At 46.2% G+C, this 27,169-nt stretch overlaps 1 protein-coding gene across 2 annotated transcripts in view; it reads right to left on the bottom strand.

Moving 5' to 3' along the window:
* LOC117366031 (mucin-17-like) overlaps positions 1–25,584 on the bottom strand; it is a 164,668-nt gene extending 139,084 nt beyond the window's left edge. Inside the window, exons 1-2 of one of the 2 annotated variants that reach the window (XM_033957063.1) lie at positions 25,237–25,584; positions 7,264–12,302 (exon numbers count right to left, since the gene is read on the bottom strand). In XM_033957063.1, the coding sequence (XP_033812954.1) occupies positions 7,264–12,302; positions 25,237–25,423 (5,226 nt within the window). In that variant the 5' untranslated portion in view covers positions 25,424–25,584. The remainder of the gene's footprint in view (positions 1–7,263; positions 12,303–25,236) is intronic. The other variant, XM_033957062.1, reaches the window with a different exon arrangement.
* Between the last annotated feature and the right edge of the window lie 1,585 nt (positions 25,585–27,169).

Here is a 27,169-nt window from a genome sequence, read left to right as displayed (position 1 = left end):
TCCATTTTTTTTTTTTTTTTACCATCGACCGGGGCTGCAAAGCAATGCTGGACCCAGCCACCAGACAGTTTCTGTGCTTCTGCCATATTAAGATGCGATTCCTGTATCAGACAGATATCAGCATTGAGGTGCTTGAATACTGAAGGATCTTCTTCTGTTTAGCAGGGTTGGAAATGCCTTTAACATTCAGAGAAACAAAATTAATCTTAGTCATTAGGAATCACAAAGTGATAGGAGACTGAAGGATGTATATCGATTACTGATGAGAACACAGGAGAAAGTACACTTCTCCGTCCATATTCGCTGTGATAGGGGATTAACAGAACCGCAAATACAGAAAAATTGCGAATAACTTTCTCATATGTTATTTCGCTGTTTTCTATTAAAAACCATCGTGAATATAGTGAAACTGCGAATAACATGGTGGGAGACCTGACCTGTTCCTGAAGGAGAGGGAAAACATGATTAAGAAAGTGCTGGGAATCAGCAATTTTTTCTGTAAACGATGATGTAATTTGGGGGGAGGAGCCAGCAAGCTAAAACCCACAAATACAGAGGGCTTATATTGCCCTGATAGATAGTTCGTAACAACTTTCCAGTATAGAGAAAAAAGTAATATATGAAAAGCTCAATAAAAAAAAGAGAAAGTTGCAGAAAAAAACCCCAAAATAAGATCCATGACTGCACAAAACACATTCAATGGGAAAAAAAGAGAACCAGCAATGGGGTTGCATGCCGACAAAATGTGCCCAGCATACAGCTCCTCAGCCTTCAGGAACGATCTAAAATAAGAGGGTTGATCAACCCACGAATGGAGTAATGGATATTTGATTGAAGTAGGGAGATCAGGTCATGTCACTCATGTTGTCATCCAGAAATTTCTGTAAATCCTTAGGATCCTCAAAGTTCTTAGTAGTATTGCGATAAGTTAGTCTCATTTTGGCTGGGTAAAAAAGGCCATATTGTGCGCCAATGCCTTTGAGGAGAGGATGCATTGAAAGGAAAATTTTCTGTTTTTGTACGGATGATATTGACAAATCTGGAACAAATACGATTTTTTTTTACTCTCCACAAGCAGGGAAGACTTTGTTTTTGCAGCTTGTAAAATTTGTATCGTTTGTTGGTAATGGAGGATCTTCATGACTACTGGTCTCACAAACTTGAACTGGGAGGGAAAGTCAGAGGGCAATCGGTGTGCACGTTCAATCTCTAATGGAGGATTAAATTGTATAGCCAAAATTTTGGGAATAAACTCATGAAAGTAAGAGATGATATCCTTATCCTCTATGCCAGTGTTTTTCAACCTTTTTACACCCGTGGACCGGCAGAAATAAAAGAATTATTTTTTGGACCGGCACACTACTAGGACTAAAGTTTAAAAACCCCGTTTCCGCCCCATCTCTGAGAGCTCGGTCACCTCAGTAACTATAGAAAAATAGACAAATATAGTGCAAACTATAGACAGCAGATATAAATTCTCAAAACTGACACGTTTTGATCACTAAATTGAAAATAAAATCATTTTTCCTACCTTTGCTGTCTGGTGATTTCATGAGTCTCTGGTTGCGTGTCCTTCTGTCTGTGTATCCTTTCATTTCTTTCTTTCTGCACTCAGGCCCAACAATTGTCCCTTTCTATTCCCTCCCTCTTTCCTTCCCATGTCTTTAGTGCCCCCAGTGCCTCCTTCCCAAGTCCTTAATGCCCTTTCCTATGTCTTTAGTGCCCCCAGTGCTTCCTTCCCATGCCTTTAGTGCCCCTAGTGCCTCCTTCCCATGTCCTTAGTGCCCCCAGTGCCTCCTTCCCATGTCCTTAGTGCCCCTTCCTATGTCTTTAGTGCCCCCAGTGCCTCCTTCCCATGTCTTTAGTGTCCCCAGTGCCTCCTTCCCATGTCCTTAGTTCCCCTTCCTGTCTTTAGTGCCCCCAGTGCCTCCTATGTCTCTCTCACTGCATTCCACACTTTGTCCCACCCCCACCCCCGAAGACAGCCTGTCTGCCTGTCTACCTCTCTCCCTCCCTTCCTGGCCAAAGCCAGTCTGCTTGCCTGACTACCTCCTTCCCTCCTTGCCAGCAAAAAAAAAATTTTAAAAAAAGCATCCCTCCTTCCTTTCCCCTGCTCTTACCGCCCTGCTGCTGCTGCTAAACCCGACAGGAAATCTTCTTTCCGACGTCAATTCTGACGTCGGAGAGGACGTTCTGGGCCAACCAGGCAGCGATTGGCTGGCCCAGAACGTCCTCTCCGACGTCAGAATTGACGTCGGAAAGAAGATTTCCTGTCGAGTTTAGCAGCAGCAGCAATCTTGCCGGCCCTCCGGGGACCAGCAGAAATTTCTTGCGGATCAGCGGTTGAAGAACAGTGCTCTATTACCTCAGGGAGACCGAATAGACGAACATTATTCCGTCACATTATGTTAGACATATCTTCAATGTCACATTGTATGAGATCCATTTTGTGAAGGCCACGTTGTGCCTCTTGAATTTGGTTACCGTGAACAGAGAGGCGTTCTTCGGTCAAATCTAAGCGGGCACTGCATTGTTTTAACTGAAGCGTGATGTTAATTTCAGATCTGATATCTTCAGTCGCAGCTAGATTATCTTGCATGAGATCGCGTAGGATTTGTAGATCGTTAGTGATCGAGGCTCCCTGATCTTTAATAGCGGATGTGCAGGCAACAGGGGCTCGTGCTTGGAGCGCTTCAATGCATTGTGCGCTATTGTGGCACTGGTGGATGGCGAACCATCCGTTTTGGTAGATTTAGAAGACATAATTGAACAAACTGAGGCATTTACTGACCTCTAGTCCAATTAGAAAATGTTGAAATTGGTACTTTTTAAGAAGGCTAGAGTGGAGGAGTTAGCTAGGCTGCCATCTTGTGAGCGGTCACGTGACATCAGTTTGCCAAGTATCATTGTTTATTCTCAATCACATTATTATGTTACTAGTCTTATAGCCCGTTACATTAACGGGTGCTAGAATATATGTGTGTGTGTGTGTGTGTGTGTGTGTCTTGTCTTTATTTCTTTTTTTCTCTCTCTCTCTTCTTAGCCGCTTTCTGTATTTCTGTCTTTTTTTTTTCTTGGCTGTCCACCACCACCCCTTGCCTGCTCCCCCGGTCCATTCTCCCTTCCTTTTATCTCCCCTGTGTCCACCACTACCCCTTCACTGCTCCCCTTATCCAGCAGCAGCCCTTCTCCCTTTGTTTTACCTCCCCCCTGTCCATCATCACTTTCCTGCTCCCCCTGTCCAGCAGTAGGCCTCCCTTCCTTTTTCCGCCCCCCCAGTCCATCAGCACCTCTTCCCTTGTCCATCAACCCCTCTTTCCTGCTCCCCCTGTCCAGAAGTACGCCTCCCTTCCTTTTACTGCCCCCCCTGTCCATCAGCACCTCTTCCCTTGTCCATCCCTGCTCCCCCTGTCCAGCAGTACGTCTCCCTTCCTTTTTCTGCACCCCCCTGACCATCAGCACCTCTTCCCCTGTCTATCTCTGCTCCCCCTGTCCAGCAGTATGCCTCCCTTCCTTTTTCTGCCCCCCCTGTCCATCAGCACCTCTTCCCATGTCCATCCCTGTCCCCCTATAATCAGACCCGCCATTAATCTACAGGGTCTTGGCCAGGAGAGGGAAGAAATGCATGCACGTGTACCTGTTGCCAGCTCCGCAGCTTTACCATCCTGCAACCCAGACACAAACACTTCCACCAAGCCCCACAATCCATTCTCTACCGCAGCCATGAAGGAGAGGGGTGGGGACAGGGGGGAGGAGCCATGGCTTGGAGGCGTATCGGAAAGCGCAGCAGCAAAGGCACAGTCCACAGCCGGCGAGGTCGTATGTCGGGGTGAAGCGCACTCTGCGATTGCACCTCTCACGGAAGTTTTTTGCTGAAGGACAAAGTTTATTTTTTAGTTCAAAGCCTTCCGATGCAGGCGGGGATCGAGAGAGGAGCCGCCACGGCGGCTTTGAACTAAAAAATAAACTTTTTCCGTATCGAGGCATTACCAGGCGTCTTCCACAAATTGCCAGATTATGAGGGAGAGCGGCGCGAGATGGAGAGTAGGGGAGGTCTGATGCCTTGCGCACTTTCGCCGCTCCCGCCGGCTTCTTAGCCTTTTTCGGCATCTGCCTTCTGCCGACAGCCCTCCTCCCGGCAGCCGCCACTCAGTGCGTCATGTAGTAAGCGCACATGCGCACTCTTGCCGGCCACATCCCGACAGATCAGATCTCAGGGAACACGTGGCGAGAGTGCGCATGCGCGCTTAGCGTTTTATTATTATAGATATTACATTCTATTACTGTACAAATGTCTGCTTTATATTTTTCTTTTATACAAAATTCTTAAATAAACATTGTCTTTAAAAAAATCATAAGTGTTTGAGGTCTGTGCAGTTAAGGCTTAAATTACAGGAATGGGACAGTGACAAAACTTGCGGGAACGGGACGGGGAAATTTAGTTCCTGCGGGGACGGGGACAAATTTGTCCCCATTTCATTCTCTAATATAAGGAACCCAGAGAAAACTTTCTGAACTTTTCTTTGACTAAGTATTTATTGTTGAGTGCTCAGAGGTCGAGGACAGGACGCAGACATCCCATCATCTTCAATATGAGGAAGTACCTGGAGCAGAACCCCTGGCCCTTCTGCTGAGGGGGTACTTGTTCTATGGCACCGAGCTGCAGAAGATCTGAGAATTCTTGAAGGGAAGTCTGCTGGGATTTAAAAGAGGACCCTCGGTGATCTGTTTGGAGTGAGTTCTTGGAGGTGAAGAGCATAAACTTCTTTCACCACCTGCAGAACCCATGTATCTGTGCTGACCAGAATCCAACGTTGATGGTAATGGGCGAGACAACCTCCAATGAGAAGAGGTAGGGATAGCGTAGCCCAAACGGTGGTGAGACTCTCTAGCAACACATCAAAAAGACCGAGTAGACTTCTGAGAGACAATTCTGGACTCCTTATCTCAAGAAAGATATAGCGGCACTAGAAAAGATTCAACGATGATAAAGGGGATGGAACTCCTCTCGTATGAAGAAAGACTAAAATGGTTAGGGCTCTTCAGCTTGGAAAAGAGACAGAGGAGGGGGGAGATATGATTGAAGTCTACAAAATCCTGAGTGGAGTAGAACGAGTACAAGTGGATCAATTTTTCACTCCGCCAAAAAGACTAGGGGACACTCGAAGTTACAGGGAAATACTTCTAAAACAAATAGGAGGAAATATTTTTTTCACTCAGAGAATAGTTGAGCAGGAGCTTCAGATTTTTGAGAATGATGGTTTCTAGTACTCTTTTGGACAGGAGCCCTAGAGGATGTTGGTGGTAGAGTGTTCATAAGGCACAGACGAGTGTCTAGGAGTGTAGCAGCGTCTCACAGACTGAGATTTGGATGACTTGGAGGATGAGAGAGTAGTCATACTTTGCTCATGCTTAGTGATCTTCTGAGTGGACTCTTCAATTTTGTCACCAAAAAGCTTATCACCCAAACAAGGGATATTGACCAGGCAGTCTTGTCAGAAGACCATGAGTAGTTTGCTGACAATCAGGAAGGTGAACATCAGAAATAAACTGTTCAAAAGTAGCAAGATGCTGAACAAGCTGTTTGAATAAAAAGTCATTCTCTTCTTGGTTAGGCTGAGAACTTTTCAGCGCTCCCTCGTAAATGCTAACACCAACATATTAAACTTCACCCTTAAGACATAGCCAGTGGTACTGAACAATGAAGATACCACTGGATTTAGAATGATGAAAGAGCCTGATACTACTCGAAAGGATCCAGAGAAGAGCAACTAAAATGGTTAAGGGGCTGAGGAGTTGCCGTATAGCGAGAGATTAGAGAAACTGGGCCTCTTCGCCCTTGAAATGAGGAGACAGAGGGGACATGATCGAAACATTCAAGATACTGAAGGGAATAGACTTAGTAGATAAAGACAGGCTGTTCACCCTCTCCAAGGTAGGAAGAACGAGAGGGCACTCTATAAAGTTAAAAGGGGATAGATTCCATACAAACATAAGGAAGTTCTTCTTCACCCAGAGAGTGGTGGAAAACTGAAACTCTCTTCCGGAGGCTGTTATAGGGAAAAACACCCTCCAGGAATTCAAAACAAAGTTAGACAAGTTCCTGCTGAACCAGAACGTAAGCAGGTAGGGCTGGTCTCAATTAGGGCACTGGTCTTTGACCTAGGGGCCACCGCGGACTGCTAGGCACGATGGACCACTGGTCTGACCCAGCAGCGGCAATTCTTATGTTCTTATAACTGAGAATACGACTTGTAAGCATGGAATTATGAAAAAGGCGACACCCAAATTTGTCCAGAGTGCAACCCTCTCTGCCAAGAGTACTGGCATAGATCCTGGAGCTAGATGATTTTTTCAAAGCAGACTCCACCAGAAGAGATTGATGTAGTTGAGTTTTGCAGTCTATAAAGAGTCCTGTTTACGTAGTGCTGCAGGCTCAAGGAGAAGAGATTCTCAATTCTTAAACATGGCATCTTTCATGAGATGATGGAATGGAAGTTTAATAAGATCTCCAGGAAGTTGGTCGAAATCAATAGCATTAAGAAGCTCAGCCCATGGTTCACTCCCAGCCTCTGTCTTAACTGGAAGAGCCTGATTTAGTTGTCGAATATATTTAATAAAAGAAAGACTCTCAGGAGGTGACCTACATTGAGGTGGAGGCGATCCGAGTCCAGACCATAAAATTCTGGTGCTGAGTAATCGGGATCTTTATCAGTGCGGGGAGAAACATCGGAGTCAAAGTCTCTTGTCCCTCCGTCAACTACTGCTGACTTTTCTTCCTTCTCTGAGATCACAGAGGAAGAAACTGCACAACTTCTGTCTTCAGCCAAGCCTACTACATGCCCCTCAGACCCTATTCCCACCCCTCTACTCGACCCCATCTCACATACTGTTATCCCTCCCATATGCCATATCCTCAATCTGTTTCCACAGCAACTGTTCCTGCTGCCTTCAAATATGCGGCGGTTAAGCCGCTTCTCAAAAAACCCTCGCTGGACCCCTGGGGACAACTCCTGAGGTAAAAGGGAAGGGTCTGAAAACACTATGTAAATGAGGCTTCCTATAAGCTGTCTGGTGACCATAGATGCATAACCCACCTGTCCAGGAATAGAGCGGGATTATACAAGAATGGGGTATTATTTAATTGAATTTGTAGTGGTAAAGTAATGTGACAGTGGGGAGTAAAAATTATAGATGTTGATTTATCTAAGTAGTCTACAATGGGTTAACCAGTTCGAAATATATACAAGATTCTCCACATACCTCCTGTTCTACATATTGCAAAAGTTCAGTCCAAACAGTGAAGTCACAGGAATTTTCCACGGCAGCTTTCCAATACTTCTCAAACTCTAATGGGAAAGGGGGGAATGCCTCCTCCTGCAGGCTAGTAACAGCTTCTCCATGGCATAAAGCTGCTGCTGGTCCTGCCATGCCATCAACAGTTGTATTTGCACCAGCTATTTGCACATCCAGGCCAACGTTAACTGCAATTGCTGCTACACTATTGCTACCTGGCAGCCCTTCTATGCCACTTCCTGGCGGTCCTGCTATGTGGTCACTAGTAGCCTGTTTCTCCTCATGCTCAACTGACAGGCCTTCTGTGTTTTCACCAATGGAAAGCTCTTTTGTACTGTGACTAGTGGTTTCCTTCTCCAGGCTGCACCCAGTGACTAGTTCTACCACTCTGTTACTAGTGGCCTGCTCTACTACACTGGCAGATATTGGCATCTCTACATTCCCAGTAGGAGCCAGCTCCGCTATACTAATGTCAGCTGGTTTCTCCACATTAACAGTAGCTATGGGACTGTCTCTGCTCTTATTAGCTAAGGGCTCCTCCTCACTAGCTGCAGCTATGAGAGGGGCCCTGCTCTTGTCAGCTGGGAATTCCTCCACACTGGCAGCAGTTATGGGAGCAGCCCCAGTCTTATCAGCAGTTAGCTCCTCCACACTTGTGGTGGTTATAGGAGTGGCTCTGCTATTATTAGCTAGAGATTTTTCCACATTAACTGTAGCTATGGGAGCTGCACCACTCTTAATAGTAAGGGGTTTCTCCATACTAGTGATGGCTATGGGAGTAACTGCGCTCTTACTAGTGATGGGTTTCTCCACACTACCAGCAATTATCAGTTCTACTTCACTCTTATCAGTGACTGGTTTCTCCATCCCAGTGGAGGCTACTGGGGTGGCCCCACTTTTATCAGCAACTGACTCATCCACACTAGTGTCTGCTATTTGTTCTGCTCCACTCTTACTAGCAGCTGATTTCTCCACAATGTCATTAATTCCCATTCCCACAGATCCCATAGCATAATGAGTTACCAACTCCCCCACATTGTTGCTTATCATTCTAACTACATTATCACTGCTAGTGGGTGACTTGTTAGTTATTATCAGCTCCATATTACTGCTGGCCATCAGCTCTGTTCCTTTTTCAACAGCACTTGCAGCTACTACTTCCATGCTTTCACTAGCCAGGGGCTCTTCTGTGGCATCACTAGAAGCTACCACTTCCATGCTTTCGCTGGCCAGGGGCACTTCTGTGGCATCACTAGAAGCTACCACTTCCATGCTTTCACTGGCCAGTGGTTTTTCTGTGGCATCATTAAACGCTATTTCCATACTTTCACTCATCAGAGGTTTTGCTGTATCACCACTAGTTCTTGTCAGTTCTATGCTACAACTAGCTGTTACAACTATACTGCTGCTAGCTGCGGGCTGTGCCATACTGTTGCTAGTCACTAGCTCCTTTACACTTCTACTAACAGCAGTCTCTGCCATTTTATCACCGGCCACTGCCTCCTCTGTTTTGGTACTAGTCATAGGCTCTACTATAAAGTTACTAACCAATGATTTCTCTATACTGCTGCTAGTGGCAGGCTTTGTTGTGCTGTCACCAGGAGCCAGCTCATCTGTTCGAACACTTATCACAGGTTCTGTCATAATGCTGTCAACCTCCGGCTTCTCTGCTAGGACAGAAGCAGCGAGCTCTGTCATGCTGTTGCCGGCCGCCAACTCGTCTGCTGGGACACTAGTGGTGGGCTCTGTCATGCTGTTGCCAGCCGCCAGCTCCTCTCTTGCAACACTAGTAGCGAGCTCCGTCATGTTGTTGCCGGCCGCTGGCTCCTCTGCTGGGACACTAGTGGTGGGCTCCGTCATGCTGTTGCCAGCCGCCGGCTCCTCTGCTGGGACACTAGTGGCGGGCTCCGTCATGCTGTTGCCAGCCGCCGGATCCTCAGCTGGGACACTAGTGGCAGGCTCCGTCGGGACACTAGTGGCGGGCTCCGTAGCGACACTAGTGGCGGGCTCTGTCATGCTGTTCCCGGCCGCCGGTTCCTCTGCAGGGACACTAGTGGCGGGCTCCATCATGCTGTTGCCAGCCGCCGGATCCTCAGCTGGGACACTAGTGGCGGACTCCGTCGGAACACTAGTGGCGGACTCCATCGGGACACTAGTGGCGGGCTCTGTCATGCTGTTGCTGGCCGCCGGTTCCTCTGCTGGGACACTAGTGGTAGTCTCCGTCATGCTGTCGCCGACCGCCGGCTCCTCTGCTGGGACACTAGTGGCGGGCTCCGTCATGCTGTCGCCGACCGCCGGCTCCTCTGCTGGGACACTAATGGCGGGCTCCATCATGCTGTCACCGGCCGCCGGCTCCTCTGTTGGGACACTAGTGGCAGCCTCAGTCATGCTGTCGCCAGCCGCCAGCTCCTCTGTTTGGACACTAGTGGTGGGCTTTGTCATGCTGTTGCCGGCCGCCAGCTCCTGTGCTGGGACACTAGTGGCGGGCTCCGTCATGCTGTCGCTAGCCGCCAGCTCCTCTACTGGGATACTAGTGGTAGACTCTGTAATGCTGTCCTCGGCCATCCCGGCCGCCGGCTCCTCTGGTGGCACACTAGTGGCGGACTCTGTCATGCTGTCACTGGTCGCCGGCTCCTCTACTGGGACACTAGTGGCGGGCTCTGTCATGCTGTCACTGGTTGCCGGCTCCTCTGCTGGGACATTAGAGGCGGGCTTTGTCATGCTGTCGACGGCCGCCGGATCCTCTGCTGGGACCCTAGTGGCGGGCTCTGTCATGCTGTCCTCGGCCATCGGTTCTTCTGCTGGGACCCTATTGGCAGGCTCTGCCATGCTGTCGCTGGCCGCCGGCTCCTCTGCTGGGACACTAGTGGCGGGCTCTGTCATGCTGTCCTCAGCCATCGGCTCCTCGGCCATCGGCTCCTCTGCTGGGACACTAGTGGTGGGCACTGTCATGCTATCCTCGGCCATCGGCTCCTCTGCTGGGACACTAGTGGCAGGTTCTGTCATGCTGTCCTCGGCCATCGGCTCCTCTGCTAGAATACTAGTGGCTGGCTCTGTCATGCTGTCCTCGGCCATCGGCTCCTCTGCTGGGACACTAGTGGTGAGCTCTGTCATGCTGTCCTCGGCCATTGGCTCCTCTGCTGGAATACTAGTGGTGGGCTCTGTCATGCTGTCTTCGGCCATCGGCTCCTCTGCTAAGACACAAGGGGCGGGCTCTGTCATGCTGACCTCGGCTGCCGGTTCCTCTGCTGGGACACTAGTAGCAGGCTCTGTCATGCCGAACTCAGCCACCGATTCCTCTGCTGGGACACTAGTGACGGGCTCTGTCATGCTGACCTCGGCCGCCGGCTCATGTGCTGGGACACTAGTGACGGGCTCTGTCATGCTGACCTCGGCCGCCGGCTCATGTGCTGGGACACTAGTGACGGGCTCTGTCATGCTGACCTCGGCCGCCGGCTCATGTGCTGGGACACTAGTGACGGGCTCTGTCATGCTGACCTCGGCCGCCAGCTCATGTGCTGGGACACTAGTGACGGGCTCTGTCATGCTGACCTCGGCCGCCGGCTCATGTGCTGGGACACTAGTGACGGGCTCTGTCATGCTGACCTCGGCCACCGGCTCCTGTGCTGGGACACTAGTGGCAGGCTCTATCATGCTGACCTCAGCCGCCGGCTCCTGTGCTGGGATACTAGCAGTGAGTTCTATCATGCTGACCTCAGCTGCAGACTCCTGTGCTGGGACACTAGTGACGGCCTCTGTCATGCTGACCTCGGCTGCCAGCTCTTGTGCTGGGACACTAGTGGCAGGTTCTGTCATGCTGACCTCGGCCACCGGCTCCTGTGCTGGGATACTAGCGGTGAGTTCTGTCATGCTGACCTCAGCTGCTGACTCCTGTGCTGGGACATTAGTGGCAGGCTCTGTCATGCTGACCTCAGCTGCTGACTCCTGTGCTGGGACACTAGTGGCAGGCTCTGTCATGCTGACCTCGGCCGCCGGCCCCTGTGCTGGGATACTAGTGGTGGGCTCTGTCATGCTGACCTCAGCCGCCAGCTCTTGTGCTGGGACACTAGTGGTGGGCTCTGTCATGCTGTTCTCAGCTGGGACACTAGTGGCAGGCTGTGTCATTTTGTCATTGGCTGCCGGCTCCTCTACTGGGACACTAGTTACAGTCTCTGTCATGGTGTTGCCAGCTGCTGGCTCTTCTATTTGGACACTAATGGCAGGCTTTGCTGGGATATTACTAGGCATGAGCTCCTCTGTTTGGAAATTTGTCACAGGCTCTACCATACCATCACTAGCTGCTGACTCCTCTATTGGGTCACTAGTCACAGGACCTGCCATCCTATCACTGGCTTTCAGCTCCTGGATTCTGCCACTAGTCATGGACTCTTCCATGTTGTCACTAACCACTGGCTCCTCTAGGCAGATGCTACTTGTGACCATGCTGTTGCTAGCCTCCAACTCCTTTCTACTGACACTCCTTATTGGCTCAATTGGTTGACTGGTAGCTGTGAGTCCACCTATGCTTTTACTAGTCACTGACTCTGACCCTTGGCCACCATCTTCTTTTCTACTGGTACATATGGGTTCTGCCATGTTTTCATTAACCGATTGCTCTTCCATGACATCACTAGCAGTTACTTCCATATTGCTTGTGGCCATAGGTTCTTCTCTATCACTAGCTACTGGTCCTGCTACATTCCCAGTAGCTCTCAATCCTTCTACACTACTGTTGGCTGCCAGACTCTCTGCATTCTTGCTAGTCACTGGTCCCTCTATGCTGCAATTGACTGCTGGCCTCTTCATACTATTGCTAACCACTGATGTCTCTATGATGTCACTTGAGCACTGAGAAGGTTCAGTGGTGAGAGAGGACATATTGAGTTCTGATGTCTCTGTAGCACTAGTAGAATTTGTCCCACTGCAAGAAGCTTGTCTCATCTCTGTTTTTTCTTTCTTGCTGACACCACCACCTTCACCCTTGGGGATCAAATCTTTATTCTGACCTGGAAGACAAAAGTCAGAAAATACCATTTATAACATAACATATTTATTTAAATACCGCATTAGCCTTATAGCCCACTTATTAACTAAAAGGGTAACAAAATTACAAAATGAAAGTACAATAATCAACATTCTATTCTGACTCTCCGTTCTTTACTCTGTTTTTCTCTTTAGACATATGCATGCACAAAGAGATGTGTTTTTAGATTTCTCTTATGGATGGAAAAAAATGCAAATTACCAGGTAAGTTACTCCATAGCAAATGCTTAATAATGAACAATACTTAACACTGAAATAATTTATTATATAGCATGATATTCACCCCGAAGACCCTCAGAACGTCACGCTAACTCATATGAATAGTGTGGCAGCACTCCTCATTGGAACCCTTATTTGTCACAGTGAGAATCTTTAATGGCATAAGCTAACTGCTTGAACATCTTGCATGTCCAGTATCCCTAACCCTGAAGAAGAATAAAACACATCAGAGGGGGCTGGTGCAGTAATGTTCACAAGCTAAGTTGTACTTTATACTAAATTATTGATTAAGTTATAAGCACTGACACTTTACAACTAATTTAAAAGCATAGAACAAAAGTTTTAGATTGAAAAATAGTACACACCGACAAATAAGGGTTCCTATGAGGAGTGCTATCACACTATTCATATGAGTTAACGTGGCGTTCTGAATATCATGTGTGAATATCATGTATATAATAAATTATTTCAGTGTTAAAGAAGTATTGATTTTTGAGACTACTACTAATTTGTGTCTAATATTGTTTGATAGTCAATAATAAACAAAACATTATTGAGGGAGGTCTGAATAAATAAGCTCTGCTAGTGAAGGCAAAATCCTGTGACTCCACAGATCCTAGGGAACAGAATGGATTGTAAAGCTGTAGAGCTTTCTTAAATACACAGGAGTAGTGCAAGACAAACAGTCTTAAAAACAGGCGTCTGAACAATTTGAATTTTGCTCTAAATTGCACTGGAAGGCAATGTAAATCTTTCATTGACACGACTGTAATCTATAAATATGTAGGATAAATGTCGATATAGGGTAAATATAATAATCCAAAATGCACATATAAGGTGAAGATAGTGAGCAAATACTTAACTCTCATAGGATATGCAAACGGATGGACAACCAAGTCGCCATGTACTATGTCAACAAACAGGGAAGTACGGGATCTCACTTCCTTTGTCAAGAAGCTCTGAATTTGTGGGATTGGGCAATCCATCAAAACATCTTTCTCAGAGCTGTCTACATTCAAGGTCAGCACAGCTGTCTGGCAGACAAATTGAGTCGTCTTCTGCAACCTCGCAAATAGACACTCAATTCCTCGCCTCTACGTTAGGTGTTTGTTCAATGGGGGACCCCTCAGATAGACCTCTTTGCGTCTCCCCTCAACAACAAGCTGCCTCAGTTCTGCTCCCGGATTTACTATCCCCAGCATCTCGAGGCAGATGCTTTCCTCCTGGACTGGACGGGTCAGTTTCTCTATGCCTTCCCTCCATTCCCTCTGATTCTCAAGACTCTTGTCAAACTCAAGAAGGAACATGCCACCATGATTCTGATAGCTCCTCAGTGGCCCAGACAACCGTGGTACTCCCTTCTACTTCAACTCAGCACCAGGGAGCCTCTACTTCTACCAGTTTTTCCCTCTCTGCTTACTCAAGAGTCAGGGATCCTTACTTCATCCCAATCTGCAGTCTCTACCTTTCAACCTATCTGACTCTCTACAGTTTCTCAATCCATCTCAGTGCAATTGCTGCTTTTCATCAGCCTCTTGATGGGAAACCTCTGTCTGCACACCCTGTGGTTTCCCACTTCATGAAAGGACTTTTTAATGTTAATCCACCACTCAAACCACCTCCAGTGGTCTGGGATCTCATTGTCATCCTGGCTCAATTGATGAAGCCTCCATTTGAACCAATTGACAAGTATCTCACTTGGAAAATGGTGTCCTGATTGCACTCACGTCTGCTCGAAGAGTCAGTGAGTTATAAGGCTTGGTTGCGGATCCACCTTTCACAATTTTCCACCATGACAAAGTGGTCCTCCGTACTCATCCAAAATTCTTGCCTAAAGTTGTTTCAGAATTTCACATCAATCAATCTAATGTTATTCCAGTATTTTTTCCGAAGCCTCATTCTCACCCTGGAGAAGTGGCGCTCCATACTTTGGACTGTAAGTGTGCCTTGGCTTTCTACTTGCAACACATTCAACCTCACAGAACAGCCCCACAATTTTTCTTCTCCTTCGATCCAAAAAAGTTGGGGCATCCTGTCTCGAAGCGAACCATATCCAACTGGATGGCTGTTTGCATCTCTTTCTGCTATGCTTAGGCTGGTCTCCCTCTGCAGGGTCGAGTCACGGGCCACAGAGTTAGAGCAATGGCGGCATCTATAGCTTTCCTCAGATCAATTCCTATTGAGGAAATCTTCAAGGCTGCCACTTGGTCCTCGGTTCATACTTTCACTTCTCATTACTGTCTGGATACTTTCTCCAGAAGGGATGGCCATTTTGGCCAGTCTGTTTTACAAAATCTCTTTTCTTAAATTGCCAACTCTCCCTCCATCCCATTATACTTAGCTTGGAGGTCACCCACCTGTTGAGAATATGCTGCCTGCTTGTCCTGGGATAAAGCACAGTTGCTTACCGTAACAGTTGTTATCCAGGGACAGCAGGCAGATATTCTCAAAACCCACCCTCCTCCCCTGGTTGGCTTCTTAGATAGCTATCTGAACTGAGGTACCTCACAGGAGACGCGTGCCCTGACTCAGGCGGGAAGGTATTCGCGCATGCGCAGTGCAGCACTCGTAAGTTCTTACAAAGATCTTCAAGCAAGTCTGCTTGCGAGGCTGTCCGCTGCAGGGCTCCGTTGGTGACGTCACCCACCTGTTGAGAATATGCTGCCTGCTTGTCCTGGGATAACCCTATTTATCTGAAAAGGAGGGTTCTTCAGAAGATTACATTACATTAGGGACTTCTATTCCACCTATACCTTGCAGTTCAAGGCGGATTACAAAAGAGCTAACTGGACATTTCCAGTGAAGTTACAACAGTTTTGGTTTTTTGGGGGGTTTTTTGGTTACAAGGGCGGATAGGTAGCTGGATTAATTCCGGAAGAACTTGCAAATTGGATATTAAATTGACTGTACGTTACTGTGTGATATAACAAATAGATTACAGTTAGAGTACGTTACATTTCAGGGATCTGAATACTTGGTTGGTGTTTTAGGGAGGAAGAGATTATTTAAGTGGAGGTTTTGAGGGAGAATTTATCTAGGAGGAGGGGGAAGGGTTGGGTTAAGATATCTGGATAAATTTTTTGAAAAGTAGAGTTTTGATTTCTTTTTGAAAAATTTTGAAGTCGCTCATTGCCGTCAACAGGTTAGAGATGGAGTGGTTAAGTTTTGCTGCTTGCGTCGCCAGAAGGTTATCAAACATCTTTTTGCGCTGAGTGCCCTTGAGTGGAGGGAAGGCAAAAGGGTTCACCACTCTTCTCAAGAGGCTCCTGTTCTGTCTGAGAAATTATCTATTTCCAGATTCCTCAGGGAAATGTCTGAAGCCTTAGCTATTCCCTTGAAGACAGATTCTAAAAAACCTAAAGAATTTTTAGATGCCTTGGATTATGATCAACCACTCAAGGACCTTCTGAAACTTCTCCTTCACGATATTCTACGGGAAACTTTTTATAAGAACCTAGAGACACCTCTTACCATCCCTGTAGCTCCACGTAAGCTATTTTCTCTCTATAGGGTAGTCCCTATTCCTGGTTTTGACAAGCCTCAGCTATCCCATGAATCTCTCCTGGTGGAATCAACATTAAAGAAGTCTTCAGGGGCTAGTGTGTATGCCTCTGTACCCCCTGGTAGAGAGGGCAAAGCTATGGACCGGTTTGGCAAGCAGCTATACCAGAATGCTATGTTGGCCAACCGGTCCAGCAACTACACTTTTCATTCTTTATGAAACATTTGGTCAAGCAGGTTGCTACGTTCCAAAAATATCTGCCTGACCGTAAGCTGCCTGCTTTTCAGCACTTCATCTCTGACCTACTCCAACTAAGAAAATACATAGTTCATTCCATCTATGACACCTTTGAACTTTCCTCAAGTACTAAGGCAGTGTCAGTGGCCATGTGATGTCTGGTTTGACTTCGAGTTTCTGAGCTGGACGTCAATCATCAGGACAGGTTGGCCAATGCACCTTGTCTGGGGGATGAGCTTTTTGGTGCCTCCATGGACACAGCTACCCAAAAGTTGTCTGCTCAAGAAACCAGGTGGAACACTCTGGTAAAGCCCAAATAGAAGCCTCCACCTTCTCGCCCTTTCAGGCAACCATCCTCATATCAGAGACGTTTTGCTGCAAAATCTATGACCCCGGCTCCATCTCAGCCTAGGCGACAGAGACAACAGCAACCACGTCAGCAACAGCAGAAACAACAGGTTGCCCCTCAAAAATCTACACAGCCTTTTTGACGTGTTTCTTCAGAGCATAGCCAACATCAACATTCTACTGCCTATGCCTCAACCCATCAGAGGCCGTCTTCAGTTATTCATAGCTCGTTGGGAGCTCATAACATCAGATCTCTGGGTCCTCAACATAATTCATCAGGGTTACACTCTCAACTTTCACACCCTGCCACCAGACCAGCCTCCAAAAGAGTCTGTTTTGGACCCTACACAGTCCTCCCTTCTTCTGCAGGAAGTTTAATCTCTTCTCCTGCTGAATGCCATAGAGGAATTTCCCCTCAATCAGCAGAAGCAGGGATTTTACTCCCGTTACTTCTTAGTCCCCAAGAAGACCGTCACTACTCCTTCACAAGGGAGGACTGTGAGCTTGGCGACTTAAGCCACTGCAGAGTCCACCTTTGGCTGATCAAACAGTTGTTGAAACTTTGGGATAAAATTTTCACCACCTTTAAAGAACCTTAAGGGGTCTCCCACTGTTTTGTGACCAGAGTAGTGATGTCCGGGTGTGCTAGACTTCCGGGTGTTCCTGGACTTCAAAACTTTTCAAAATGAGGTCTGAGTATTGGAGCGGCTAATTCTATACTCTAAGAAGTGGAAGGCTGCATCTCAAGTTTCAATTCCTTAACCGCATCCTCAATAAAATGATGGATCGAGACAGACTTAGACAGCGAATAAAAGGGTCAGTACCCTAATCAGAGGCCATAGAGGCATCTTGCTTGATGGACCCAAAGACTGAATCAGAATCATCCAGGACAGAGCTAAAAGAGTTAAAAAGAGACATGGAATCTGTCCGCCAACTCAGCCATTCTGGGACTGAATGGTCGCTGGCACTGGGAACTGATCACTGAACTCAGGGAGAGAAGACTCTCCCTGAAAACACTGCGATGCGCCCTCTGACTTCGGAGCACAGCTGGGTTCATTTAAAAAGCTCTCCACATGAGCTGGACAAATTCCGAGAAGTCTTGCTCAGGAGTAGTGCTGCCTGATTCAGGGAAAAAAATTTAGATTCAATTCAGCCTTTTGAATCGATTTTTCAATTTGATTTTTGTGCCTAATTGGGCGTTTTTTTCAAACATCTTGGCTGTTTTATTTTGTAGCTTTTCCACCCATCACACCCTCCCTTTTCCCTCTCCAACCTCATGCTGGTGCTGTGGTATAAACAAAAAATACTTTTCCTCTCTCTGTTATGTCCTAGCACACACTCGCTGTCTAACACCAGCTCTATCAGGATACACATTTCAAATCTGACATATTGTAATCATAAAATAGAAAATAAAATTATTTTTTTCTACCTTCCACTGCCATATCCAACATTTGTTTCTTTCCCACTGTCTACCATCTCTCTCTCTCCCCCCCCACCACCTTGTGCCCTGGGTCAAACCTCTCTATTCCCCTCCATGCAGCATCTTTTCCTTCCTCCCCTCCATTATAATGTGCAACTTTCTTTCTCTCCTCCCTAGCACCATTTCTTCCTGTCTTCAACCCTATGTCCAACATTTCTCCCTCTCTTTTCCATGCATGTCTCCCTCCCATCCACCATATGCAAGATTTCTCCCTCACTCCTTTCTACCCCTTCTCCTCCACCCCAACAATTCTTCCTCTCTCCCGCCATTTGCAGCATCTTTCCTCCCTTCCCATTCCCCTGAACAGATGCTTTCCTCCCCTCCTACCCATTCCCCCATGTAACAACTTTCCATCCATCCCTCACTCCCATCTTCCTGTGCAGCACCCCACTGACTCTCTCACTGCAAGACCCGACATACCTGAAGCCTTCTAAAGCTGTAGCTGCTGCGGTAGTGAACGGTCAGCAGCAGCATCACTATGAATGGGCTACTCACGGCCTGCCCCGCTAGGACTTCCCTCTGGCGCATCATCAGTAGCACAGCAGAGGGAAGGCCCGTAGAGCAGACCACATGCAGCTTGTTCAGAACTATGCTGCTACTGACCATCCACTGCTATTTCAGGCCTCAAAGGTATGTCGGGGGGGGGGGGGGAAGAGAGAGCTGGCTTGAAGATAACGCTGCATCGATCGCACCGTGGACCGGAGGTTGAAGAACACTGTTTTGGGCCTGATGCACGTGCTAGCCCTGTGGACCGGCAGGAAATTTCTGTGGACCGGCACTGCTCCATGGACCAGTGGTTGAAGAACACTGCATTAGAGGACAGGCAAATTCCAACTTGTAGCCGGATCGAATGGTGTCCAGAACCCAAACGCCAAGAGCCTGTCCCCAATATTCAAAGGAGCTTCCCTCGGCCTAGCATCATTGCAACTTCTTGGAAAATGGAGCAGCTCAGGAAGCAGAGGCCTGATTATGCATGGATCCAGAGAACCTCTGCCTGTAGCCCTGGGAAAATCTTTGCAACATGGAACTGGAATACAGATGAGAATACCTGGAGCCACAAAAATTAGAGCACCTGAGCCTCTGGAGGTCCTGGTTCTATCAGGCAGGGCCTTGGGGTGACGGACCACCACGCAGTTCATGAGATCATCCAGGCATTTACCAAGGGAGTCCAGCAAGAGTAGCTTTAGAAGTGGAATCACTGGACCATTGTCTGATCCAAAGAATTCTGGAGCAGAAATCCAATAAGCTGACGCTTTACCAGGATACAAATAATGATGTACAGTGAGTCAGCCACACCAGATAAAAGAAGTTAAGGAGAAGGTTCATCATCCCCACTCTCCAAATTGTGCAGTCTGGACAGACAAGCGTGTGTAACAAGGGACTCCACCAAGGCAGCTTTGACTCCCAATCCTCTGCCTCAAAAGTCTCCTGAGAACTACATGTACTCAGCGGTCCTGCATGTTCTTGAGCACCATGCTGCCTTTGCTCAGAAGGGAGGCACGTTTAGGGACCTGGGCAACCAAGGAATCCACTTTAGGCCGACTACAAAGCTAACACTCCTGCACCATACGCTACAGACAAAACATGGCTCTTGCTACTTTGAGAGCCCCTCCAAAGATTCCCACAGCTCCAAAATCCAGATGTTAATATCAGGATCCCAAGGAAACACTGAGGACTGAGCTCTCACTTCACAATGGAGGGAGTGGGCATCCCTCTCGCCATGGACATTCGCAGGGGGGTCAGGGTGGCAGCGAGAGGGTATGGCCATTCCTACCACCAGCCAACTTTGCAGTGGGAGGAGGGGTGTTCCCTGCTGCAGCCACTCAGCTGATCATGGTAGAATTTCCTTGCCACAATCAGCTCAGCAACCGCGTCTATTTGAAATATAGGCCAACATTTTGATGGCCTACATTTCAGGAATCTATCATGGCCCTAGGAAGACACCTAGGGCTGCTTAAGCTTGTCCAAGGCCACTTCTGGGTGAAACAATGGCCACACCCAGCCTTGGGTGAGCTTAAGTGTCCCAAAATATCTCCCTGCACCCAAACAGACACCTACAGTGTAGGTGGCCTGCCTCTGGATTTTTTTTTTTTTTAAAGTGTGTGATTGGCTGGTTAGACCACTGTAGGATGCCTACCACTGCCTACAATAGGGACGCTGTTTATACAATTTGCCCCTGAATGTGTAAACCACACAGAAAAAGTGGTAATCAAGTCCCATCCCCATCCTCTTATTTTTAAATTGTTAAAAACGGTTTCCATAGTGTCGTTCTGGATCAGCGGGTGAGGGCTGGGGGCTTCCGGTGACCTGTGGATGAGCTGTATGGTCCACTGGAAGCCAGTCAATTCTCAGTGTCAGCAGATGGTAGACATGGTAAGACTGTACAGCCTCCTGAGGTATTGTTTGGAGTTGTAAGGGGGGTGTAAGTTTTTTCCTTCTCCTTTTCCTGGTAAAGAACTCTCTCTATGACTTTTATTTCCTAGCTGCTGGACTGCAGCTGAAGCCCACATGGGTCTGTTGCTCCAGGGGTGTTAAACCCAGGTGGCCAGGTTCCTCCCTCCATTTTTCCCTTTGGGGAAGTCCTCAGTATTAAATGGCAAGAAGAGAATAAATGACATTAAAACGGAACGTCTTGGCTAGTTAGCTCTGCTAGGCTGCAGACATCTAGCCTGGACAGCCAGAAGGGTCTGCCTAGTTAAAAACAAAACAACTCCAATAGTTAGGAAGTAAGATTGTACCAAGGCAGGCTTCTATGATCTATGCCCCAAAATTAGCAGGTAAAGGCAGATTAAGTATACCAGTGTTCAATCATGAAGTGGAGCCTGTGTAACAGATTCAACTCTGGCCACCTTGCTGGTGAACAAGTTTGTGTTTGAAGTGCTTGAAATGTTCAATATTTACCTTATTTTGAAATTTAAAAAAAGTTTGGAGGCCATTTTATGGTCTGTCTTTTTCAGACTTAATATCATTAAGGTTAAAAACGCTGGGGCTGTTCTCTCTGGAGAAGAGGAGACTTAGAGGGGACATGATAGAAACCTTCAAAATCCTAAAGGGCATAGAGAAAGTGAATAAGAACAGATTCTTCAAACTGTGGGGAGCCACAAGCACTAGGGGTCACTCGGAGAAATTGAAAGGGGACAGGTTTAGAACAAATGCTAGGAAGTTCTTTTTTACCCAGAGGGTGGTGGACACATGGAACAAGCTTCCGGAGGAGGTGATAAGCCAGAACTCTGTACAGGGGTTCAAGGAAGGTTTGGATAGGTTCCTGGAGGATAAGGGGATAGAGGGGTACAGATAGAACTTGAGGTAGGTTATAGAAGTGGTCAGTAACCACTTCACAGGTCGCGGACCTGATGGGCCGCCGCGGGAGCGGACCGCTGGGCGGGATGGACCTCTGGTCTGACCCAGTGGAGGCAACTTCTTATCTTCTTCTTATCTAAAACAAAAATATGCTTGGTCCCAAGGATTTCAGATAAAAGGATCTCGTACCTGCATTTCAATCAAGAGTCAAGGTGTGTTAGATTCAATACTGGAGTTACTCAATTGCATTTGTCATGTAGAGGATACCTCTCTCTGCCTTTAACATATCACTGGATGTTACTGATGCTATTTTCCCCATGTTTGACGATACTGAGGTGACCAGCATGGAGATCTGGTGCTGTGTTTATCTGGCATAGAAACCAACTTCTCTGCATCACCATTTAAAGAGATCACACGAAGATGCATGTTTATTAACAGACTTTGTATACCCCCTGAAGGAACCACTATATAGGCAAAACACAGCTGCGTTGGGCTTTTAGGTGTTTTGCCTTTTTTTTTTTAACTGAATGCTGTGATGAATAAACATCTTTATAGACTTTCTTCATGTGATCTGCAAGGTCCAGTATAGTGCAGCTCATGTAACTTTTCTTCCTTCTCTAAAATCAGGGAGGAAGAAACTGCACAACTTCTATCCTCAGCCAAGCGTACTACATGCCCCTCAGAACCTATTCACACCCCACTATTTGACCCCATCTCACATACTGTTTATCCTTCCCATATGCCATATCCTCAACTTATCCGTTTCTACTGTAACTGTCAAACATGTCAAACATGCAGTGGTTAAGCCGCTTCTCAAAAAACCCTCACTGGACCCCACCTGCCTGTCCAATTATTGTCTCCCTTCTTCCTGGACTTCCTTTCAACTGGACAGATTCTTGATCCTGTACAATCTGGTTTTCGTCCCCTACTCTCCACAGAAACTGCCCTTACCAATGTCTGCAGTGACCTGTTCCAGGACATAGCTAAGGGCTTTTACTCAATTCTCATCCTTCTTGACCTGTCTGCTGCATTTGAAACTGTTAATTACTGCTTACTCCTCGATATGTTGTCCTCGCTTAGATTCCACAAATCTGTCCTCTCCTGGTTTGCCTCCTACCTCCCCAATCATACCTTTAGTGTATACATTGGCGGATCAACCTCTGCTGCTATCTCGCTAGCAGTTGGCATACCCCAGGGTTCCGTCTTAGAACCTCTTCTCTCAGTGGGTGCCCTGATCTCCTCTCATGGCTTCCAGTTTCACCTGTATGCTGACGATTCCCAGACCCAGATCTACCTCTCTACACCTGAAATGTCACCTAAAGTCCAAGAAAAAGTCTCAGCCTGTTTCTCTGACACTGCTGTCTGGACATCATCATCTGGACATCATCATCTGAAACTAAATATGTCCAAGACTGAGCTGCTCCTCTTTCCTTCTAAACAATTCACTCATCTCCCTCTGTTCTCATTCTATGTAAATAATATTATTATTGTTCCAGTCTCTGCTCGCAACCTTGAAGTCATCTTTTACTCTGACCTCTCATTTTCTATGCACATCTAACAGACTGCTAAAGCCTGTCACTTCTATCTCTACAGCATCACAAAAATTTGCACCTTCTTTTCTGGAGCACACCACCCAGACCCTTATCCACACTCTTGTAACCTCATGCTTAAAGACTACTGCAATTTATTTCTAACTGACTCTCCCCCCTGCAAGAGGTGCAACTCAGCTGCATGACTTATCTTCTGCCAACCTCCCTACATTCATTTTACCCCTCTCCTTAAATCACTTCACTGACCCCCCACCTCCTCTGCATACAGTTCAAACTACTATTACTAACCTACAAGTGTTTTCATGCTGCAGCTCCTCAGTATCTCTCTTCTCTCCTTATACGCTTCTCTGGCTTTTATCTGTACTCTTCTCCTCCACTGTCAAGTACAGAATTCGTTCTTTTCATCTAGCTGCCTCATATGCCTGGAATAAACTACCTGAGTTCATCCATCACACCCCTTCCTTTGTTTATAAGTAGAATGAAAGCCCCCCTTTTTGATATAGCCTTCAATTCATAACCCTACTCCTCACCACTGCTTACCACTCTAGCCAGATTAACCACTCCCCCAAACTGTATCCCCTACCCTGGCATCCTGTTTGTTTGTCTCATCTGCTTAGATTGTAAGCTCTTTTGATCAGGGACTCTCTCGTTTGTGACTCTGTACAGTGCTGCGTACACCCGGTAGCGCTCTAGAAATAATATAGTAGTAGTAATAGAACCTTCTTGCTTATTGGGACCCACATTTAAACAGTGCTGGAGTAGATTTATTGGCTCCATGTTTAATGGATGCTCTCAATTTGGCTGCACTGTGCCTGCTTCTATCTGTCTGCAGCAATGGAGTACTTCTATTTGAGGAACCAGAACGTATAATAGATTTAGTGGTTTTTTCTAAGCCCCTTGTGTCCAGACACAAAATCCTTGTTATCCTTTGGAGGTGGTAAGCTTTCAATCTTGGTGGGAAAGAGAGAGGAAGTTTTGAAAAGTATGCATCCAGCTCCTGTGAGTTCACAAAGACATGCATGCAAACTTACTAGAAAAAACCTTGTGACAGGCCCCTAATCATCTACTATACAGGTTGTGGGCATCTTTTATTGGGACACTTTCTTTTTTCATCCTGTTCATCTCGCTTACATCATAGAAAAGGGTGGGATGGATTTTTTCCAGAGGTCAGAAAAAAAAGGAAAACAACAAAATGGAAAAAAAAAAAAAAAGTCTGCAAACTGCTAGAAATTAAAGCAGGAAAGTGCCAATTATTTCTATGACAGAAAATATAGACTGAGCAAAGAGTGGAACAGAAGACTGTGCAAGAAAACTTATGACCTCATAACCAGATTGAGCTTTAACAACAGCTTCATAGGAAAGTAAAAGCAATGCTAGGCAGACTTCTATGGTCTTGGTCCTATCAATGGCAAAAAACAAACAAACCCAAAACAGACAAAGATAAGGATCAAGGCTAGAGTCATTTTGTGAGTTGTTTAAAGACACTCATACTGTTTTCAGTCTGCATTTGTTATCCGAGACCATTATATTCAACTTTACGACCAACACATGTGGACTATCATATTTGCATTTATTCTTTTGTGAAGAGTGATAAATATATCATCTTTTAGAACATCATCCACAGTTTTTTGTTCTTATCGTTTGGATTTTTTCACTTTGGAACATTGGGTCTTCCTTTTTGCTGCTCTGGTTATCAAGTCAGACATCTCTCCTCGTAGTAAAAAGTTTGTAACAACTTCACAGAAATATTAAGCAAAATCACAAATGGCAAGATGAGATCACACTCACCACATCTCATTATCCTACACTATTTTTTTTTTATTTTTTTTTTAAGATAGCAGTTTTGGAACTGTATGAACCACTAGGTATCCGACTTTTACCTATTTACGATAAGAACCCTTTAACTTTAAAGCAACTTCAGGAAGAGTTGTTGGTTTGTTTGTTTTTTTTAAACCAGTCATGGATTACAAAGGATCATCCGTTAACTTCAAAGATAACAACTCTGTAATCTGAAGAGCGAGAGAAAGGAAGCTCGACATCTCGTATCCCAGACCAAAATTATTAAGTACTAAACAACTCCAGGCCGTGATCGCGCCCACCGGGCTTTCCAAAATTCGTAAGAAAACTCGGTCTATGGTAGAAAAACGTTTTGGTTTCACCGCACGGCCCTTTTTTTTTTAATCTCCTTCATACCAAAGCGCCACCACGGCCGCTTCCAGTGACGTCACCAACCTCCCTCACCTCGCGCGAGACTTACTCACCTGCCGCCGTTTCCCCACTGAGCGTCGCCACCGCCGTCTCTGTTTGTGGCTGCTCCACCAGCACTTCCTTTTTCGAACGTCTAGTCCTCCCCGATGGCTCTACACTTGTTGCGGCTACTTCGACTCCGGCCGCTGCAGCTGCGGCTGCGGCAGCCGCGGCCGCTGCTCTAGTCCTTGTCATAGCCATGTTCCGAGGCCTGTTCTTCCTCCCCGATACCAACGCTTCTACAGCGACTATGGCTGCCAACGCGTGATGCTGCACGTACTAAGGAGGAGCTTCTGAATAGACCAACCGCTTGGAGGAGAGGTTGCCGTGGACACCAAGCCCCACCTCCTCCAGCAGGGAGAAGAACTGTGGATGCTCTCTCTGTAGGATTGTAAAATTTTCTAATATACATACTGTATATGTATATATATATATTTATATTTTTTTTTTTCGGGAAGTAGTTTGGATGTCATGTTAGTCTACTGTTAAAGGTCATACTTTTTAAATGGTATTAATGGTATTGCCTTCAAACAATAATCAAAAATGTATTTTAGGTTAATAAAACAAAGTATCCTCTTATTATTATGGCATTGGCTTTTTTTTTTTTTTAACTTTTAAAATGTTTATAATATACACTATAATGGTAACAAATACCAGTGAGGAGAAAGTGAAGAATGCTTCAGTTGTATGCTTAGAGAAACGAAACTCTGAAGAGGGGGTGAAAACCTCCTCTTGGGAAAAAGAGTTTACCATCCAGTCACTGCATAAACTTTATAAAAATTCACTCTTTGATCACTAGTAAAGCATGTATGTTACTTGCAAAGAAATTTTGTCTTGCAGAGATGGCAAAGTTTTTTCAAAATTCAAATGCCAAAATGATTGCTGGATTGCTAATGCACTTATCTCGTGAAAAACAGTCTTAGGGGTCTCAACGCGGCCCCGTTTCGTGTTCTGCTTCAGGAGACCCAGAAACATGCTTCGAAACACACTTTGCAAATGTAATTACTTTCCAAGAGAATATCTGAAATACAAAAAATTAAAAAAATGCCTTAACAAAACCACACACACCGCAGAGCAAGATTCAAAACAAGCTGCGATGTGGGGAATTATATCATCTTATTGGCAATAATGAGGGGAGAAACGCCAGGAAATTACATACCAGTTGCAGATTTCAGAAATTCCAAACAACGGAGAACGCTGTCCGCCTCGCCCGATTTAAACTACGGGAGAGGGGGGGGGAGGGACTCCGTTGTAAAACAACCGAGCAAACCTAAAAAATACAAACAGAGGTGTGAGACTTGAATTAAAGAAAAGCAACCCATTCTATCTCATTGTTCAGTCCATAGGGTTGTAACGTGTTCAATTCAAAGATCCATTTTTGTTCTTTGCGCCACAAAAGTTTTGCTATATCACCCCCTCTAGTAGTGACTACAGTATCCAATATAGAAAATTTCAGTTCTGCTACATTGTGCTGATGTTGAAGCCAATGTTGGACGAGGGGAGCTTCCTGTATGCCAGATTTGATTCTGCTTATGTGTTCCCCAATCCGGGTCTTGACACTGCGGATCGTACAGCCCACATACTGTAGGGCACATGGGCACTGTATTATGTAAACCACTTGTTTTGAGTTACAATCTGAATCCATAAGAGTATATTTCTTCTTAGTGGTGAGACGCAATTCTTGTAGTGTAACACTGTACTGACATATTTTACAGTGACCACACTGTGATAACAACTTCCTTAGCTGGATTCAAAAACTGGGAGTGAACCAATTTTTGTTTCAGATTTGAATTTTTTTAAAAAGCGAAGCGAGGGAGTTCTTGAAACTCTGGGTGGTATTGCATAATGTGCCAATGTTGTTTGATGGTTCGTTTAATTTGAAACGCCAATTGTGAGTATGGTAGAACACATACTAAAGATTGTTCTTCTGATTTTAAATGAGATTCT

The sequence above is a fragment of the Geotrypetes seraphini genome, chromosome 8 (genome assembly GCF_902459505.1).
Source record: "Geotrypetes seraphini chromosome 8, aGeoSer1.1, whole genome shotgun sequence".
Classification (NCBI taxonomy): Eukaryota; Metazoa; Chordata; class Amphibia; order Gymnophiona; family Dermophiidae; genus Geotrypetes; species Geotrypetes seraphini.
Note: the sequence above shows the minus strand (reverse complement) of the source record. Positions and strands in the feature narration are given on the sequence as shown.